Source organism: Sorex araneus, chromosome 4 (assembly GCF_027595985.1).
Source record: "Sorex araneus isolate mSorAra2 chromosome 4, mSorAra2.pri, whole genome shotgun sequence".
NCBI lineage: Eukaryota > Metazoa > Chordata > Mammalia > Eulipotyphla > Soricidae > Sorex > Sorex araneus.
The window spans coordinates 47,360,550-47,380,530 of NC_073305.1; the positions used below are offsets into that span (position 1 = coordinate 47,360,550).

Here is a 19,981-nt window from a genome sequence, read left to right on the forward strand (position 1 = left end):
TAAGACTTCATCTTTTTAAAAAATAGCTTGGCATTATTGTGTAATAGCATCTTATCTATTTATTTTTTTATTTTTGCTATCAGTTTATTCACATAAATCTATATAAATATGTTAATTTGTGACATTATAATACAGCATACAGATTTGTTGTAATTATCACATGAACACGTGCGTGTGCATGCTTGCACATGTGCATGCGCACACACACACACACACCACAGTACGTTACACGGTACTGTGTTAAGTGGTTTCCAAAATAGATATTTTGGGTCAGAGCAATAGAACAGCAGGTAGAATGCTGACTTTTGACAGGGCCAACCCCAGTTCAATCCTCAGAATTACATGTAGTCCTTCAGCACTAGTGATGAAAAACTATAAATATTTTATAATTTTTTTCCTTTCAATTTTCTTTCCTTTGGATTTTAGGCCCCTCCCAGCCATAGTCATTGCTTACTCCTGCCTCTGTGCTCAGGGATCACTTCTGGTAGAGATTGGGAACAAGTTGCTGGGTTAGGATCAAATCTTGCACCACTGTATTTAAATAGCATCTTATTTAATCGCTCATTCATTGATGTTTCCCATGATGCTTATTCCTGATAGTTTTATGTTGAAGCAGGAGAGAGAACTGATGTGTACACAGGTTCTGGCCATCACTCCTGTCTTTTTAACCAGCGGTATCGGTTTTTTCTTCTATGGCGAAAATGTCGTATCTCCTCCAAGCAAATGTTGGTGCACCAACATTATAATAATTTTCCCTTCTTCAGTTGACAACTAAACATTTTTTTGGTTTAATTTGGGGTCCATACCCAGCAGTAGGGCCTACTCCTGGTTTGATTGCCCAGGGGTGGCTTATGACAGTGCTCAGGAGACCTTGGAGTACTAGGAATCAGAGCTGGGCCATGTGCAAAGCTTGTACTCTAGTCCTTTATGTTATGTCCCCAGCCATAATTGTTTTTAGAGCTGTTTTAAGTTACAAGAGGGTTGTGGAATGTGACATATAGCATATACTTGCCTGTGTGAGGTTGTGAGTTGGAGCCCTGGCATTGCTCAAGATGATTCTGGAACTGTCATATGTGATCCTTGGTACCACAACCAAGTATGGTAACCCTACACCACAAATAAATATGTAGTCCCAGGATTTGAGGGCTATCTGGCTGTGACATCTATCACCCCATTAATCACCAGGGTTGATTTGGCTGGTTGGCTGGCTAGGTGACTATCCCCTTCCTCTGTCACCACTCCAAGTGCCTCCCTCCCAAAGCTGCATGCTTGGTAAAAGAAGACAACCTTCCCTGAATATGAACTAACTGTTCTTCAGTCAAGAGTATGTGAGTAGATGCATTCCCCTGCTAGAACCTCCAAACAACCTACAAATCTCTACAAATACAAATACAAAATAAATCACTGTCATCCCGTTGCTCATCGATTTGTTCGAGCAGGCACCAGTAATGTCTCTCATTGAAAGACTTATTGTTACTGTTTTTGGCATATCCAATACACACAGGTAGCTTGCCAGGCTCTGCCATGCGGGCTCCATACTCTCTGTAGCTTGCCGGGCTCTCCGAGAGGGGCAGAGGAATCCAACACAGGTTGGCCGTGTGAAAGGCGAAAACCCAACCACTGTGCTATCGCTCCAGCCCATAAAATAAATATAAAATATAAAATAAATATAAAATCTCTACAAATATAAAAATGTAGAGACCTCAACTACACACATAATAAAGTTGCATTATATATTTTTTTAATTTCAAAAATAATAGGTTCAGAATGCCCGAGAACAGACATATGGATAAAGAAACCGGTACATCTACACAGTGGAATACTATACAGCTGTTAGGAAAAATAAAGTCATGAAATTTGATTATAAATGGATGGACATAGAGAATATCATGCTGAGTGAAATGAGTCAGAAGGAGAGGGATAGATATAAAATGACTGCATTTATTTGTGGGATATAATAAAAAACCCAAACAGCATCACACTAATACCCAATGCCAGGGAAAATGGCCCAGGAGGACTGGTCAGTGGTTGATCAATGGTGTGGGAGATGGATGGTAGTTAAGACAGAGGAGGATCCATTATGACAATACTAGTTGGGAATGATCATCCTGGACAAGAACTAAGTCTTGAAAGCAGGTGAAAGGATATATATGATAGATAACCTTTCAGCATCTGTATCACAAACCATAATGTCTAAAATGAGGGAAAGAAAGAGTAAGAGAGGTGCCTGCCATAGAGGCAGGCTGGAGTGGGGTAGTTTGAAGGGGTGGAAAGGAAACTGGGGACACTGATGCTGAGAAATTACACTGGTGGGGGTATGGGTGTTAGAACCTTGTATGACTGCAACGCAATTATGAACACTTTTGTAATGCTCTATCTCACAGTGATTCAATAAAAAAAATTTAAACAATAGTGTATACTTTTACCTGGACCACCACAGTAATTCTTGGGGTTCTTCCAGGCTATGTGCAGTGATAATAAGGGACCATGTGGCATTGGGGATAGAACTGGAGTCAGCTGGATGCAGAGCATATGCCTTTACTCCTGTATAATCTCTCTGACTTCTAGAGTTACTTTTTTTTAAAAAAAATAGCTTTTTTTAGAGCCAAAGAGATAATATAGCAGGGTACTTGCCTTGCACACAGTAGATCCATGTTTAATCCTTGGCATCCCATATGATCTGAACACACAAGAGAGATCCCTAAGTGCAGAGCTAGAAGTAAGCTCTGAACACCACAGGTTGTGGCCCCCAAAATTAATTAATTGGTTACATAAACAGAAAGAACTTTTTAAACCATTTATTTCCTACTCCTCTATTTAGCAGTAGAAGAACAGCAAAAAAAAAAGTCTTTTGGTATCACATCATCTGTGCAAAGTACTCTTGGATCTGTAATTTTGTTATTCTTTTCCATATGGTGACAGATAAAAGTGATGTTTCCTCAAGCATTTTCAGATGTAGAGGCAAAATCAGATCATAAATCTCTTTGCCCCTGCTTCTTCTTTGCACATTCTATAAAATTTCAAAGCCAAAGATCTCATTTCTGTCCTTCTTCGTACAATACATGTCTTCAAAGGAGTCAGCATCTGCAATAGGCATTAAAATGACAAAAGGAGTAAGACCATCCCAGTCACCTAAGGGTGAACAGGCACAACCACAGCTGTAGTATAGCATTCTGGGTAGGGTAGAGGGTAGAGGGTAGAGCCTGGGTTCTGGTCTCCTCTGTACCCCAGCATCTGTCAGGTATCCTGTATATTTGAGGGGATAAAAGTTGCACTGAATGCAAAAGTCAGTTTGAATCTGTAAATTATTTAAGATAGTATATTTAAGATACTATAGAAAGTATCACAGGGGAAAATAAAGTATCACAGAAGAAGCTGTTTCTCATAAGAACCATTCATTCATTCTTTTAGTCAATATTACTTGATTCCTCCCATGTTTACTAGCCCTGGGGGGCCCAAGAGGAAAAAACCTAATTCATCGCATTTTCAGTCTAATGTGGAAAACAAACATGTACATAAAGTCAATTAGGAGAAAAACACAATAAATACTATGTCAGAAATAAATAGGATCATAGTACTGGAGAGAAAGGTTTACCTTTGATCTAGAATTTAGGGTAAAACCCTAAAATCAGTGAAATCAGTATAAAGAGCTAGGAGAAAAACATTCCAGAGTGAGGAAATATGTTTAAGTCTGGATGAGAAAGAATTTAAGTTTTCATGCAGCAAAAACGTGCCTCATGTGACCAACACAGGGGCTTTCTAAAGTCAGATTGAGTGTAGAAAGTGACAGAAAGGGACAATAAAGGCTGTTTCCAGGGGGTCTGGCTGCATCATTATGATTGATAGCAAGACCACTTATGATGGTGTAGAATTCATGAAGAAGACCAATCTTGGGTGAGGAAAAGAAAGTTTGGAGCACTTTTCTGCTTGTTCTTACCCGTCCAATCTGTTTTACTTACACATATAACAAATATATCTAGTACTAAGTTTCATCAGTCCATTTTCCCTTTATTAAAATCTCAGCTTTTAAGTCCTCTTGACCAAACTAGTGGTCACTATCTCATCTTTCACAGGAGGTATATGCTTCTAACTTAGCATCTCTCTTTCTGGCATACTGTTTGTATGCATTTATTTTATTTTTTTATTTTTGGATCACACCCGGCGATGCACAGGGGTTACTCCTGGCTCTGCACTCAGGAATTACCCCTGGCGGTGCTCAGGGGACCATATGAGATGCTGGGAATTGAACCCAGGTCGGCCGCATGCAAGGCAAACGCCCTACCCTCTGTGCTATTGCTCCAGCCCCTGTATGCATTTATTAAACTCTCTTCACACTCTTAAACAATGCATTTTGCCACACATATTCTATCTCTTCCCTTCACTCTGTCATAATTTTTCCTAAAATGTTTGATCACTAAAGAAGTATAAAATGAATATTTCTTACTTGGCTACTTTATGTGTTTCCATATAGTTTTCATATAGGTGCATCATTGGAATTTGAGGATGAATTTTTACAGGGTGCTCTAATAAAGGGCACTCTTCACTGATAAGTATGTCAGATCCTTGCCAGGAAGCCATAAAGATGAAAGAGAGGGCACAATGGGTATTCTGATGATGGAAAGGTTGCAATAATTTCTAGAATGTATTTTTCTTTATTATCTGGTGCCAGCAAGGTGTGGCAGGGTGTGACTTATGGGTGTGATCCCTGGCTCACCGGAGGTTGGGGGATAGCAGGCAGAGGATCTCTGTTTCTGGTCCTGTTGAGTCCCGAGTCCGAGGTCACAAAGTTCCGCATTATCTGGGTTCCATGGGACTTCACATGTGAGACTCGGCCAGAGCGTCCAGATCTCAACAGCTGCTCCTCCCAGATGGGAGTACAAAATGAGGCCCCCATAGCCATGTCACCGGACTCCATGCCAGGCTTTTTTCACTCGGGGCACCCCAGGGGAAGGTGGATGAGAACCCTCCCTGCCCCAAGGCACCCAGCCCTGGCATCCGGCCTCCACTACCCAACCACTACCACGCTCCAGGCTGCTTTCTGGATCATGCTTCACTGCCGCACAACACATTATAAGACAGTTCCTACCCATTTTCCATAATTACCACACCATATTTGATGGAGTTCAGACAGCAGGTAACAAACCAAACAAACAAGCCTTTCTCTAGTAACAACTAGGGACCACAGATTTTATTTTTGTTTTATAAGTTCTTCCAGCAAATGGATAGGCTATGAAAGGTCATTTGGAAATTGTCTCCTGTTAAATATATATCTGTATATATATGATCTATCATCTATATATATATCCCTTTATTTTTTTCAAGGAGCAGATGCCATTATTTTATCATTGGATAGTTTCTTTCCAGTGTCTCTGGTTTTCTAGTGTGTGGGAATCTCTGCTATTTCTTTAATTAGAAATCATTGTCTTGGATCTTAAATTATATTTTCTAAAAAAAAAAAAAGAATTAATCTAGTCATTATCATGATTCAAGTTGCAGGGACTCCTTAGAATATGATTCTGCACCCAGAACACTTTATCTCTGTTTTGTTTAAGAACTATTCCTGGCTGGTGTTCTGGTCTGCAGGAGGCCAAAGAATAGTGTCTTAGTCTTCCAGTTGTTGTGCAACCTGAAGTAAGTTTTCTCTGAATTTGACCACAGGAGAGAAGACTGGCACTCTGTAAGGCCCGAGATATATATCATAGATACAAAAGACTTGTTAAAGAATTTTTGTGCAAGTTGTAGACTATAAACCGAACATGATGGCCACTCAATACCTCTATTGCAAACTACAACATCCAACAGGAGAGAGATCAAAAGGGAATGTTCTGCCACAGAGGCAGGGTGGTGTGGTGGGGGTGGGGGTGGGGGTGGTGGGAGGGATACTGGGAACATTGGTAGAGGAGAATGGGCACTGGTGGAGGGATATAAACCAAATGCAAATATGAAAGTTCATAAGTTTGTAACTGTACCTCACAGTGATTCATTAATAAAAATTTAAAGAAAAAAAATTTTGTACAAGAGACAGAGAAAAAGTACAGTGGGTGGGGCACTTATTTGCATACGACTGATCCAGGTTCAATCCCTGCCATCTCATATGGTCCCCTGACTACCACCAGGAGTGATTTTTGAGCACAGAGCCAGTGTACCACAGGATGTGCCTCCCACCCAAAAAATAATAATAAAAATAATTTTTGTGCAGGTGAGATAGTACAGGGGTTAAAGCAATTGCCATGTATGTGGCTATCCCTGGTTCAATCCCCAGCACAACATAATAGTCTACTGAGCACAGAGCCAGAAGTAAGTCCTGAGCATCAGGTCTGGTGCTGAACAAAAAAGAACCCTTAAAAAAGCAGAACAAAAAAGAACCCTTAATTCTTGCACCCACGCCTGCCTCTCCGTGGTGAATGCTGGTCTGCAGGTCTTGCCCGTTGCTTCGGGAGTGAAGGGGCGGCTGTGTCTGGGAGGAGAAAGTTCCTGGTGCACCAGGGAGTTGCCTGCACAGACACAGGGTCAGCTCAGTGTCTGCTCCAGGTATTCTTGGAATAAATTAATGAAATGAAATAGTCTTATATTTTTGCCTTTGGAGCTTCTTTCCAGACCACAAAAAAAGTTAAGAAAAGCTTAATTTTCTTTCCATCCTACTTGTTCTTGAATTAAGCTACTTCTATTGTAGTCTGTTGTTACTAAACTCTCAGGACCTCATCAAAACTTGAAATAAGTTAATAATTATCAGTAACAACAGCTTCTATCCAGTGATCTTCTGAGGAAAAAGTTTGAAAATTAAATAAAGTGTTTATTTCTATAGTTTTGAAATGTTCATTGTCTGATTTTGGTATCAAATTTGACATTATTTTGCCTTTTATTTCCTTTCATATTGGTTCCCACCCACTTCAAAACCTCTTAATTTCTGTTTCTCCCACACATCTAGGCCTTGGAGTATCTTTTCAAGTTCATTGTACAGTCAAGGATCTTGTACTCACGAGCCACCTGTGGAATGGAAGAGGAGCAGTTCCGGTCCAGCATCCAGGAACTTTTCCAGTCCATTCGGTTTGTGCTCAGTCTGGACAGCAGAAACTCAGAAACACTCCTTTTCACTCAGGTCTGTGAGCTGCAGGGAATGTTTGCTGCCTGAAGGGAAGTTCTTTTGTCTTAGCAAGTAGTTTATTTGTACTATTTCTGGCTTAGTGAAGCCCCAGCAGACTTTGGCATGTTGATTAAGAACCTTATAGAATAAAATGCTGATTTTATTTCAAAGATCTGTCTGCTTTTGATACTGCTTTTAATGTGAAGCAGTTCAGTGTTGTTGGCTTTTGTGTTTTGTTTGTTTTGATGAAGCACAATGTTGTTCTCAGGAACATGCTCAATGGCAGATTTTATTTAGCTACCATACTATTGAATGTTTATGAATGTCTGATTTATAACAGGTACTTAAAATGTCATGATGATTTTGTTTCTGAGTAATTAATTTAAGAGACTTAGAACAGGGACCAAAGTAATACAGGGGTTAAGGCATAAGCCTTGCATGAAGCCAACCCTCATTCAATCCCCAGCACCACGTGGTTCTCTCAGCATCATTGGATTTGGCCCTGCAGGCCCTTTGCACTCCTGAGTATGCACCTGGAGGCCTTCAAGCACCTTTAGGATGGCCCAGGTCATCTCTGCAATCACAGGGCCAGAGAAGAGCATCCTTAGATCCTGATACTGAACTTCCAGCCTGGCTCACTGGAGGTCACCTTCAGGCCTTTTGAGCTCCTCCTGGGAAGCCTCCGCCCCCAAACTTAAGAAAAAGAAAATGTTTAAATAATATATGTCTATTATAGGGGTTAAGAATGAAATCGTTGGGGGCTAGAGAGATAATACAATGGGTAAAGTGCTTGCCTTGCATATGGCCAACGTGGGTTCAATCCCTAGTATCCCATATTGTCCTCTGAGTGCCACAAGGAGTGATTGCTGAGTGCAAAGCCAGTAGCAACCCCTAAGCATTGCTTTGTGGCCCAAAAAGAAAACAAAAGAATAAAATAGTTTGAAAACAGGAGAAATTCATTAAATTATTTGACAGCGAATTAAGTTTATATTCTTTAGAAGTGCCAGTGTAGGAGGGACATTTGCTTCCTTATCTGTACCATTTCCATGCAACTTCATCTATAAAGGAACAAGAATATTGTTCCAGTCATTTCCCCAGTAACAGAGATTTATTTTTTTTAAATATCAGAATTTTATATACTGGATTACATTTATTTGATTTTTTAAAGTCAATTACTTGATCCTAACCTGTAAAAAAAAGACCTCTTTCATGTCCATTCACTTAGTTACTATAAGATTGTCATTAGTGCAAATGTGTCACTGTATCACTGTCATCCTGTTGATCATCAATTTGCTCGAGGGGGCACCAGTAACGTCTCCATTCATCCTAGCCCTGAGATTTTAGCAGCCTCTCTTTACTCATTCTTCCCAGCAGTGTTGCATTGGAGGCTCTTTCAGGGTCAGGGGAATGAGACCCATCGTTGTTACTGTATTTGGCATATCAGATACACCACAGAGAGCTTGCTAGGTTCTGCTGTGCAGGCAGAATGCTCTTGATACCTTGCCAGGTTCACTGAGAGGGAGAACTAGGCTATAAGAGGTCGCTTCCGGGAGCGTTGTTTTATAGTCTCTAGATATTGGCCGTTGATGGGATTATATGGCGGTTGGGGGGGGGGGGGCAGTTTGTGGGTGTGGCTGCCACACTACTGGAAAATGGGGGGTCTGGGTGGAGGAGGCCCAGTCCCGATCCGAGCAGCTTTGGAGATCTCGGGCCTGGGTCCTGCACACATAGGTTCCTCTGCCGGTTCCTTCATGCATGAGGCTCATCTGAACTTGTGGAGAGGGACCTTGAGCATGGGTGCGAATGTATGATTGAATATTTCATTTAAAAATCGATGAGCTTTGACTGAGTATATACTTTGCATGCAGAAAACCCAGGTTCAATCCCCAATACATGGTCTCTTGAGCACCTCAGGGAATGATCCCAAAGCACAGAATATTACTGGGTAGTAGCTCTCCAACACAGCCGCTGTACTCATTACTCTGATCTTCCCATATCACTACATGCTGTGGCTCAAAAGAGAAACAAAAATAGAATAGACTGCTTTTTTGTGATGTCTTTATTTTGTTTTATCTTCTTTTTACAAAAGACAAAAAATATCTTATCCTTGTTAATTTTTGACAGATTTTTGGTCTATACGTGGCTCAGGTGCTCAGGGTTTAATCCTGGCTCTGTATCCAGGAGTCACCCAGGAGGGCTATGGGAACCATATGGGGTGCTGGGGTCAGGCCCAGGTCAGCCTATTACAAGGCAAGCACCTTATCTGCTGTACTATTTTTCCAGCCCTTTTGATTTTGATCTAAGTAGTATTAAGGTTTAAGTGTCCATCAGTCTTGGTGCATAAATATAGGAAATTTCACCATTTAAGAGAGTAAATTAGTTACTCTTTGTTGTTAGTTATAAAAATCTTGCTTTTCCCCATTTGTCTTTTGTATATATCTGCTTTTGCTATTATATTTTGTGCTGATTCTGAATACTACAAAACAATCTTAGTGATAGTTCAGGGAGTTATAAATCATACAAGTTTTATATACCTGGGTCTGGTCTGAAAATAGACAGTATAACAGACCTACCATGGCATAAAATGTTCATCATTATCTACTATCTGATGAAGAGGTCAAGGAAAACAGCCTCCCCCCTACAACGCCCCCCCCACACACACACCATAAATACATATGCCACACACACACTCACATAATACGTAATTATAAATGCTTAAGCCTTCCTTTGTCAAAGGGCTTGTCCCTTTTCTCTTGTGAATCTTGAGTTAATGATGTAAGAGACTGAGAAGCAAAAAAAGACCTCCAATTTGCCTCTTCTATTTAAATAAGAGAAGAATGAGAATAATATTTTTGAAGGCCTGTGTACCAGGCACTCTATTGATATATCTATATTTCTCATATCAATACCAGACAATTTATTAAATATTCTTCATTTCTTTAGTTAGCAAAATGAGAATTAGTTATGTGTCAGAGAAGTGGTAAAACTGGTGTTTGAACTCATATTCAAGAGGGATTTGTACTAATTCCAAAACCCATTATCTTTCTTTTATAGTACTCCCTTTCAAAGGCTTTGGAAATAACACATTGTCCTCAAGGATTTCCTTCATGTACCTACCAGAGCTATGATTCTAAAAGAGAACACAAACACACATACTCCACTACTTACCTAGGCAAATCTCTGCCCATACTGCTAACCTATGTCAACATTATCAGTAATTATCAAGAGTTTGTGACGAATTCCAAACATTCTCCATCCTTTTGGATTTACACTTGCATTTGCCAGGAATTATGTTAAGGAAATAATTCACAAAATCTTCAGATTTCATGGCTTTAAATAAAAAGTCTCTATCCTGAAGTAATGGTTTACTCTCAGGGCTAAATTACTGTACAGGGCTATGAGTAGAATTCAGCTAGTATTACTTGGACATGCCCAGCTATCTCTACCATATGTTCTTTGAGAGGTTTCTAGTTTGAATTTGGAAACTCAAACCTTCTGAAATTGGAAAGCCAAACACTTGAAAACGGAGACAGACAAAATTAAATTGTGGCCAGAGAGCTAGGACAGCAGGTAGGGTGCTTGGTTGTACACACCAAGCATGCTTTAATTCTTGCTACTACATATGATTCCCCAACCCACCAAAAGTAATCCCTTAGCACACAGCCCGAAATAAACCCTGAGCCCTGCAAGGCCTGGCACAAAAAACAAACGAAAAAAATCATGATATTTTTTTTTAATTTTGTGGTCCAGGGACTAAACTCAGCGCCTCACAGAGAGGAGGCAATGCATTCTATTGTTACACCACATCCCTAATACTTCCCTTAACTCCACCTTTTCAGCAAAATCATCTGTGAGAGATCTAGCAAATGTCTTGGCAATTTAAGAAAATTTGAAGTATCCTATCTCTCAGTAAATTGTCATATTTCCTTCTTATTCTTCTTTCCCCAAGAAGCACTTCTTGCCCAAAGAGCACTGTGAAAATGAATAGATTCAATGAATAATACAAACCCACCCTTCACAGGAGTGCCTCTCACTACTACCTGTTAATGACTAAACATAAAAGTTAGACACATATCTAGCACTGAAGCAATAGTATAGTAAGTAAGGTACTTACTTTGCCCATAGCTGAACCAGGTTTGATCCCCATCCTCCCATTAAGTCCCCTGATTGCTGCCAGAAGTAATTTCTGAGTGCAAAGCCAAGAGTAAACCCTGAGCATTGCTGCGTACGGCCCTAAAACAAAAAACAAACTAAAAAAAAAATTAAACACAAACCTAACTCTGGCTAACCACAGTTTCACTTTGCTTACACAGGCTGCGCTCCTCAATTCCTTCCCAACCATCTTCGATGAACTGCTGCAAATGTTCACTGTGCAGGAAGTGGCAGAGTTTGTGAGAGGAACACTGGGGAGCATGCCCAGCACTGTACACATTGGGCAGTCGATGGATGTGGTAAAGCTTCAGTCCATTGCCAGAACTGTGGACAGTCGCCTCTTTTCCTTCTCAGGTAAATCATCTTGGGATGAGGGTCAGATTCTCTTCCTTTTCAGGGTGGTAGCTGAGTGGTATAATCAAATTTAAACCATCGTGGCCAGTAAGCCACGAAATGAAACTTTTGTTTAACTATATTAGAGAATACAGTTCTATAAGAGGCCTGTTGTCCAAGTTTATTCCTAGATATCCACATCCTGGGGCATGCCCATGGGGCAGCTGCAGAGCAGCCCTCCAGCCCCACAAGTTTAGCCAACCTCTGAGAATGGGACACCCAGGTTATAAAAACAGAAGAAAATAAAGGGAACAATAGGGAAAGTTCTAGTTCAAGAAAATAAGGAAAATCAAAGGTAATAAGGGGGAGGCCCTGAGGACTCAGTGTATTTTCTTGGTTTTGTTTCTCATCAGAAATCCCATTTCTTCTCTATGAGGGAACTTCTAAGGATTAGACAATAAGGTATATAGGGAGATCAGGGCAGTATAGTAAATATCTTCAGCAGCTCAGAGTTGCCTTTCTGAAAGAATATCCAGATTCATCCCTGAATCTGGATAAATCAGGTTGGGCATGCTCAAATTCAGCCTTCTTGTACTACCAAATACTCAATGGCAAAAATTTTTTTTGATTGATGTGCTGTGATTAATAATAATGTTCATGATAGTTTCCTGTAGGATAACATTGGTTTGTCCTTTCTGCCTTGCCACAGGGAGCTTAGGTTTATTGGGCTACTCCCATCACAGTGCTCCTGATACACTCCCATTCCTTTGTGTTTACCTGTAACTTCTTTCTTTGTGCTCTGTTTCCCCAACCAGTCAATCACCTTTATCTCCGAATCAGACTCTGTTAACTTGTAAATATTGCTTTTTTTCCCTATGTCCTTTGCATGGTTAATTCAGAGCAATGTCCTTTTTGTATAGACACAGCAAGACAGTTAATGCTATGCTTTTGTAACTTAGGAGTTAATTGACTCCGAATAATACTCACTCCTGGGCATCTGTTTTCTCAACTTAAGCCTCAGTTGCCATTTATTCCATTCTCCCCATGCACCTGTTTCAGTCTCACTAAACTCCCTATTCCACCCGCCTCCTGTCCCCCTTGCTAGTCTCTCTGAGCTCTGACTTGCAGTCCTAGTCTTTCCTCTAGTCTCTCTCAACGTCCCAACCTTGGCGGTAGCAACCACACTGGTCTGATAGCACAATCAACATATCAAAACCCTTCCTGATCACCTGCAGCCAGGAGATCTGGCTTAAGGGCAAAATACCACCTAGGGTTTGTTTCTCCTTTCCTTAGTCCAATAATCATTTAAACATACATCATAATTCTACTTCTTAATATTAGTCATTTTGTATGGGCACAGTAAGAGATACATTAAGCTTTGTAGGGTGGCTCTCCTGGGGACACCTCGCTATAGATTCCAGACTACAGTGCTCAGGTCAGATTACTCTTTCCTAACCTTAGCAGGGTCCTAATCCAGTTGTTACTTTTTGGATCATGATAGAATTGTCCATGACCATGCTCTTAACTTATAGTTAAGTATCATAGTGCTTTGGCCTGGTCCATTTTGATGCCAGGGTAGCTCACAGCTTGCCCTGGATCCATCCAGTCTCTCGTCAGGATCCTACTTTTGGTGTGCTAGGAAGTAAGGGCAACTGAGGCTTAAGTAGAGAAAACAGGTGCCCAGGAGTGAATATTATTAGGAGTCAATTAACTCCCAAGTTACAAAAGCATAGCATTAACTATCTTCCTGTGTCTATACAAAAAGGACATTGCTCTGAATTAACTATGCAAAAGACATAAGGAGAAGAGAATAGCAATATTCACAAGTTCACAGAGTCTGATTAGAAAATAAAGGTGATTGACTGGGGAAGCAGAGCACAAAGAAAGAGGTTACAGATAAACACAAAAGAATGGGAGTGTCTTGGGAGCATTGTGATGGGAGTAACCCAATAAACCTAAGCTCCCTGTGGCAAGGCAGAAAGGACAAACCAGGAGCTGGAGCTATAGCACAGAAGGTAGGGCATTTGCCTTGCACATGACTGACCAGGTTTGATTCCCAGCATCCCATATGGTCCCCCGAGCACTGCCAGGTGTGATTCCTGAGTGCAGAGCCAGGAGTAACCCCTGAACATTGCTAGGTGTGACCCAAAAAGCAAAAAGAAAAGAAAAGAAAGGACAAACCAGTGTTATCCTACTGTTTCCCATACACATAATTCAGCAACATCCCCATCACCATTGTACCTACCTCCTTCTCTCAAAGACCCTGGTGCCTCTCCCACCTTCCACCAACTCAGTTGTGTTCTCTTACTATGTTGCCTTTGGACCTTTGGACCTTTGTTGCTACCATATGTATCTTTAAGTCCCGTATTCTGAGTGATATTATTCTGTATTTGTTCCTTTCTTTCTTACTGACTTCACTCAGCATGATAACCTCTAGTTCCATCCATGTTGCTGCAAATTGCATGATTTCATTCTTTCTTAGAATTGCATGGTATTCTACATCCACACCATCACTTGTTCTTGTGCTTTTTGATGTGCACAGGTGGCAGTCTCTATAGTGTGAGTTGATATTTCATTGTTGTTTTGATTTGCATCTCCCTGATGATTAGTGATGCAGAGAATTTTTTCATGTGCCTTTTGGTTGTTTGTATTTCTTCTTTGAGAAAGTTTCTGTTCATTTCTTCTCCCCATTTTTTGATGGGGTTGGATGATTTTTTTTCATAAAGTTCTACCAGTGCCTTATGTATCTTTGATATTAACCACTATTGGTTGAGTGTTGGTTGGGTAAATAATTTTTCCCATTCCATTGGCTGCCTTTGTATCATAGTCATTTCCTTTGAGGTGAAGAAGCATCTTAATTTAATGTAAGCCCTAAAACAAAATGGAGAAAAGACATTTGCACCCTGTGTTTTTTTGCAGCGCTATCCACAATAGGCAAAATCTGGAAACAACTCACAAGAATAAATGATTGGATAAAGAAACTATGGTACATATACACTATAGAATATTATTCAGCCATAAGAAAAAAGAAACTCATGAAATTTGCTGCCAAACAGAGTGACCTAGAGAGTAAAATTAGTCAGAGTGAGAGAATACCACAGAATGATTTCATTCATATGAAGGATTTAAAGAAATATAATGGTGAGATAACAAATACCCAAAGACAAAGGAAACAAAGAACATGAGAACTGGTACTTGCCACTTGGGGGACTGGAGGATTAGGGTACCGTATAGGACAGTGAGGGACAACATCTGTGGTAGAGGAAACATTAAACTGGGAGGAAGAGGTGGTACTGAAAGGTGGTAAAGTGTTATGTATGAAACCCTATCATACACACACACATATACACACATATATATACACACATATATGCATAAAGTCTCTTACAGAAACAGATTGGTAGACTAGTATGAAGGAGGCCAGTGGGAGGGGAGCAGTGGTGGAGGAAAGTGCACACTGATGAAGGAAATTGTGTTGTAGTGTTGTATGCCTGAAACCTAATTATGAATAACTAATAATCCAATTAGATTTTCAGTCAGATATATTACTATAATATTGTACAATTAATGGCCATGTAAGTGTGCAGAAATTCAGAAATATGATAATAGTTGTATTTCACTTTAAATCTTCTTGCCACACCTATACAGTAAAGGCAGAGAGACCATTGGCCCCTCATTTTTATTTGGAATGAGATAAATCCCATAGACAAAGGCAACTTAGCTAAGATCTTAGATACAAAAATTTGAGTTAGGATTCAGCCTTCTAGAACTCAGGGTTCTAAATATAATCACCTCCTGATAAAAATGCTATTCATGTAGATCTGAGGAGAGAATAAGCCATTTGAACTTATGCATTGGGCTGGACAATAAAGGTTAGATGATTGTTAAAGGCTTATGAGAAGACAGAAATCCTGATTCTATTTGCTTCACTGATGTGGACACACTAGAGACCCACTGTCACTGTCATCTTGTTGCTCATCGATTTGCTCGAGCAGGCACCAATAACGTCTCCATTGTGAGACTTGTTACTGTTTTTGCCGTATCGAATATGCTACACCAGGCTCTGCTGTGTGGATGAGATACTCTTGGTAGCTTGCCGGGCTCTCCGAGAGGGGCGGAGGAATCGAACCCAGGTTGGCCACGTGCAAGGCGAACACCCTACTCACTGTGCTATCACTCTAGCACCACAGTTGAGAGGAAAAGAAGCAAAGTAATTACTCACTGAATAGAACTGTGATGCCACTTAACCAGGATATCAGGAAAAGAGGTTGCTTATAATTCATATCAACCCTGCATTTAATATAGTCCAGAGAGCTAGATATATCATTTAAATGGGGGTGTGGTGTTCACTCTTAGTTTTGCTTTTAATTTGAAGTTCGGTCATTAGAGAGATTTTATTTTCAAGCAATCTCCTAACTTTGCTACACAAAGTGTCTCGGACACTAAGGCTTAAAATGAGAACTAATGGGAGAAATAAAATTTCTGGAATTTCTTAGAGTATCCATGACATGGACTTGAAGTTCTTCATAAGGGAGAAGGGTGACTTCCTTCAGTTTCAGTGCTAACCTCCCACCTAATTTAAGACCTTCCAGGTTCCACAGTATTATAGCTCTATTCTTCACTTCACTTGAGTCTTCACTTGCTCTTCTTCACTATGTCTTTTCTCTCCCAGAATCTCGTCGCATCCTGCTTCCAGTGGTTCTTCATCACATTCACCTTCACCTGAGGCAGCAGAAAGAGCTGCTAATATGCTCAGGGATTCTCGGCAGCATCTTCTCCATTGTCAAGACCAGCTCTCTGGTAGTGACCTCATATCCACTTTGCCCCTTTTAACTCTTCCAAGTCATGTTTCTCAGTCAGAAGACTTTGTCAATGATAGTAAGGTACCCCCAGTGAATGGATATGGTGTGTTTCCAACAGACTTCCCAATGTAACAGTTTTCTCAATTAAAAAAAAAAGTGAGTGAGGCTCAAGTGATAATATAGCAGGTAGGGTGTTTGCCTTGCTGGCAAGTAACCCAAGTTCAATCTCAGGTATCCCATATGATTCCCCCAATACCACCAGGTGTGATTTCTGGGTGAAGATCCAGAAGTGAAGACCCAGAAGATCCCTGAGCATTACTGGATATGACTCCCAAAACAAGAATAAATAAATAAAATAAATTTTAAAAGGTGTTACCATGAATGCACCCAGAAACATCTGGAGTACAAGAAAACTCAATCCTATGTCATGTTCTCTTTCTATCAAAAGTTATTCTTTATAGTTATTCTGAAGATATTCAGGCAAGAGTATCAGGAGGCAAGCCCAGGCTGAGAGACAGCTTGCTCATTCAGACTTTTCTGGCAGCTTTCTGGCAGCTTGATTCCACCCATATGGCATTCCTTTAGCATGCCAGATGAGGTCAAGATATATGAGAGAGAAATGTTCCTCACAAGAGCTCTGAGTTTTGTGAGTTGGTAGAATTGTACTTTAGGGGTGAGATAATTTAACTAGTAATAATTTTTCCTATTTCCTTTCCTCTTTTGCTTTTCTTTTAAAAAGAGATGGAGAGGGAGGGGGAAAACAGGAGGAAAGGAAAGACATATCCTAGACACAGATAACAAAAACAATTTATTTGGGGGTTGGAGATATGGCTCAATGGTAAGACCTGGATTTGATCCTAGAACCACAAAGAAAAATTATTTTAATGAAACCTAATATATATATTTATTTTATTAGAAGAAATAAATATTTGAAAACTATAGGAAAGTTAAAAATAAGAAAAGAATATGTTTTGGAACTATAACATATTATTGAGATTAGGTTTTCAGAGAATAAAATTTTAAGTGCATTTAAAATATTAAATGCACCTGGATATTAAGGCTAGTATCCAGGTGATGAGTACATACATATTGAGACTATGTGAAGATGGAGAGATGCCAGAAAGAGAGATTATGCTTGGTTTGAATAATATCTAGGACCTAATAAAATGCCTTATGATGACAAGGGATCCAGTTTGGCAAAGTGACTGTGATGATTTTAGTGGCCCTGTTGTTGGCTCTTGGCTCCAGGTGAGTTGTTGGCTCTTGGCTCCAGGCAGCTCTTTTTCCCAGAAGCAATACCAGGCCCATAGGTCTGCTAGCAGAGTAACCCATGTCAGGATAGGGAGGAAAATGGATGGAGGGCTTAATACTGAATAAGTGAAGTTAATTGAAGGAGTAAAAAAGTGAAGAGAAAGAATGGGAAGAAATAGCAAAGTATAAATCTAAAGGAATTGGTCTGTCTATATGCTGGGCTAGAAAATGAGGTGCAGTTACTTATGATTACTCAGAGACTTCACAAATATGAGTGTGATGATGCATTCAACAGATGAGAAAGTCAACTTTGATGCCCATATCTGCTTAAAACCTTCATATTGAATAAAACACAGTGTAATTACATTGAATGGGCAGGGGATGTACAAATTTTAAATTCCATGAGAACAGAGATATAATCTTTCTTGTTTATATCTATGTACTTAGCTTCCTAATGACTTGCATATGGTAAATGTTTAATGAAAGATGGATAAAAGGACAGATAAGACATTTGAATCAGTAATGATATAAAGAGACTATAAAAGAAGCAATGGGGGGGGGGGGCTGGAGTAATAGCACAGTGGGTAGGGCGTTTGCCTTGCATGCGGCCAACCCGGGTTCGATTCCCAGCATCCCATATGGTTCCCTAAGCACCGCCAGGGGTAATTCCTGAGTGCAGATCCAGGAGTAACCCCTGTGCATGCCGGGTATGACCCCAAAAGAAAAAAAAAAGAAGCAATGGGAATCTCTTTGTTAGATATTTAAAATCAAGCTACAAGATCTAAAATTAAATGTGTAAAAAAGCTCTAAAAAGATAGCACAGACTCTTCCTAAATTCAGAGCATGGTCACTGGGAAGCAGTCCTTAACAAGGAGACATGCTTCTCTTGTTTTAGTGATATTGCCTGAGAAAGATGTACTGAGATCAGAATCCTTCAGGAGCAGGCATACATACTAGCAGCCATCAAATCTTGCAAAGATTGCGATCAGCAGAGGATAAAAGTCCTCAGAATACTGAGATACTTCTTTGTACCTTAGCAAATGTGAAACTGATGCCACCATACTTTCTTGGTGTGAATACCACTTTCTCAAAGTTTGAGTCAGTACTACTATGCTTTCTCTTGATTTTTCTAGGGAAATCAAAGACATTTGACTCAAGATCTCCACTTCTGCCCTGTTTATTGAAATTAATATATGTGCTTGAAGTTCAGAATTGTTGATATATTAAGGTAGTTCTGGTTAGAGTAAGGACCAACCAGGTTAAGAGCAAGAGGTGTGCCTCGTGTTCTCTCAAAGTCATCATACAGGTTTTTTGACACTGCATACTTACAGGCTGGGAGCTCAGTATTGAGAATCCAGTCAAAACTTCGGTCTTGATGTGGCTGGCTTAATAAGTACTGCCAGCTGCATGTCAGCGACACCTGTGCTAACAGTGTGTTCTCTTACTGCTTGATCCAGGAGACAGATGTCATGGAGGAGGTAGAAATGATGGTGGAAAGCCTCCTAGACGTGCTCTTGCAGACTCTGCTCACCATCATGAGCAAATCGCACGCTCAGGAGGCGGTAAGAGGGCAGCGGTGCCCGCAGTGTACAGCCGAGATCACTGTTAGTAACTAACGTTCAGGTTTCTTTCTTTTCTAACCTGGGGTTCCTCCATGCCAATCCTCATCTCATCACTTCACTACCTTCCTGTCAGCCGTCCTTCCTGCATGGTTGCCAGCATGCTGTTTCCCCTCTCAAATTTGACCCCATCTTCACTCTCAAAGTTCTAGGTTCATACTTCTAAGAGTCTAGAGCAGAATCAGTGTGCCCATTAGCCTTTACCTTTAAGCCATCATGTTTTCTATAGTATGAAATAAAGTAGGTTTAAAGCTTAGATGTTGAAGACAATAAACTGTTTATTCTGAGAACAAGTTTTCTTAAATGGTGTGCAGAATAGAATTAATTTCCTCATAATTTGCTTGGGCTTATAAATTAATTTGTGTTGGTCTATATAGTGTTTGTATTCAAATGCTACCAAAACACCAGGAAAAATATGAGTTAGATTACATTTGCTTACAGAATAATGATCTCCTGGGATCTAATTAGAACAGAAAGCAGACTGGGAAAGCATTTTAGGAAAGGTAAGAGAGTACAGCGGGTAGGGCGTTTGCCTTGCACGCGGCTGACCTGGGTTTGAGTCCCAGCATCGCATATGGTCCCCTGAGCACTGCCAGGAGTAATTCCTGAGTGCAAAGCCAGGAATAACCTCTGTGCATCGCCAGGTGTGACCCAAAAAGAAAAATAAAAAAGATAAGAGATAGCATCTGGGCTCTCAGTGCCCTCATTTCTATACCCAAAATACTCCTATCTTAGAATAT

At 40.3% G+C, this 19,981-nt stretch overlaps 1 protein-coding gene across 5 annotated transcripts in view; it reads left to right on the forward strand.

Moving 5' to 3' along the window:
* Nucleotides 1–19,981, forward strand: part of DOCK3 (dedicator of cytokinesis 3) — a 440,374-nt gene that overhangs the window by 311,178 nt on the left and 109,215 nt on the right. For all 5 annotated transcript variants that reach the window (XM_055135368.1, XM_055135371.1, XM_055135372.1 and 2 more), the window contains exons 23-26: nucleotides 6,929–7,099; nucleotides 11,398–11,590; nucleotides 16,242–16,369; nucleotides 19,080–19,226. In XM_055135368.1, the coding sequence (XP_054991343.1) occupies nucleotides 6,929–7,099; nucleotides 11,398–11,590; nucleotides 16,242–16,369; nucleotides 19,080–19,226 (639 nt within the window). The remainder of the gene's footprint in view (nucleotides 1–6,928; nucleotides 7,100–11,397; nucleotides 11,591–16,241; nucleotides 16,370–19,079; nucleotides 19,227–19,981) is intronic.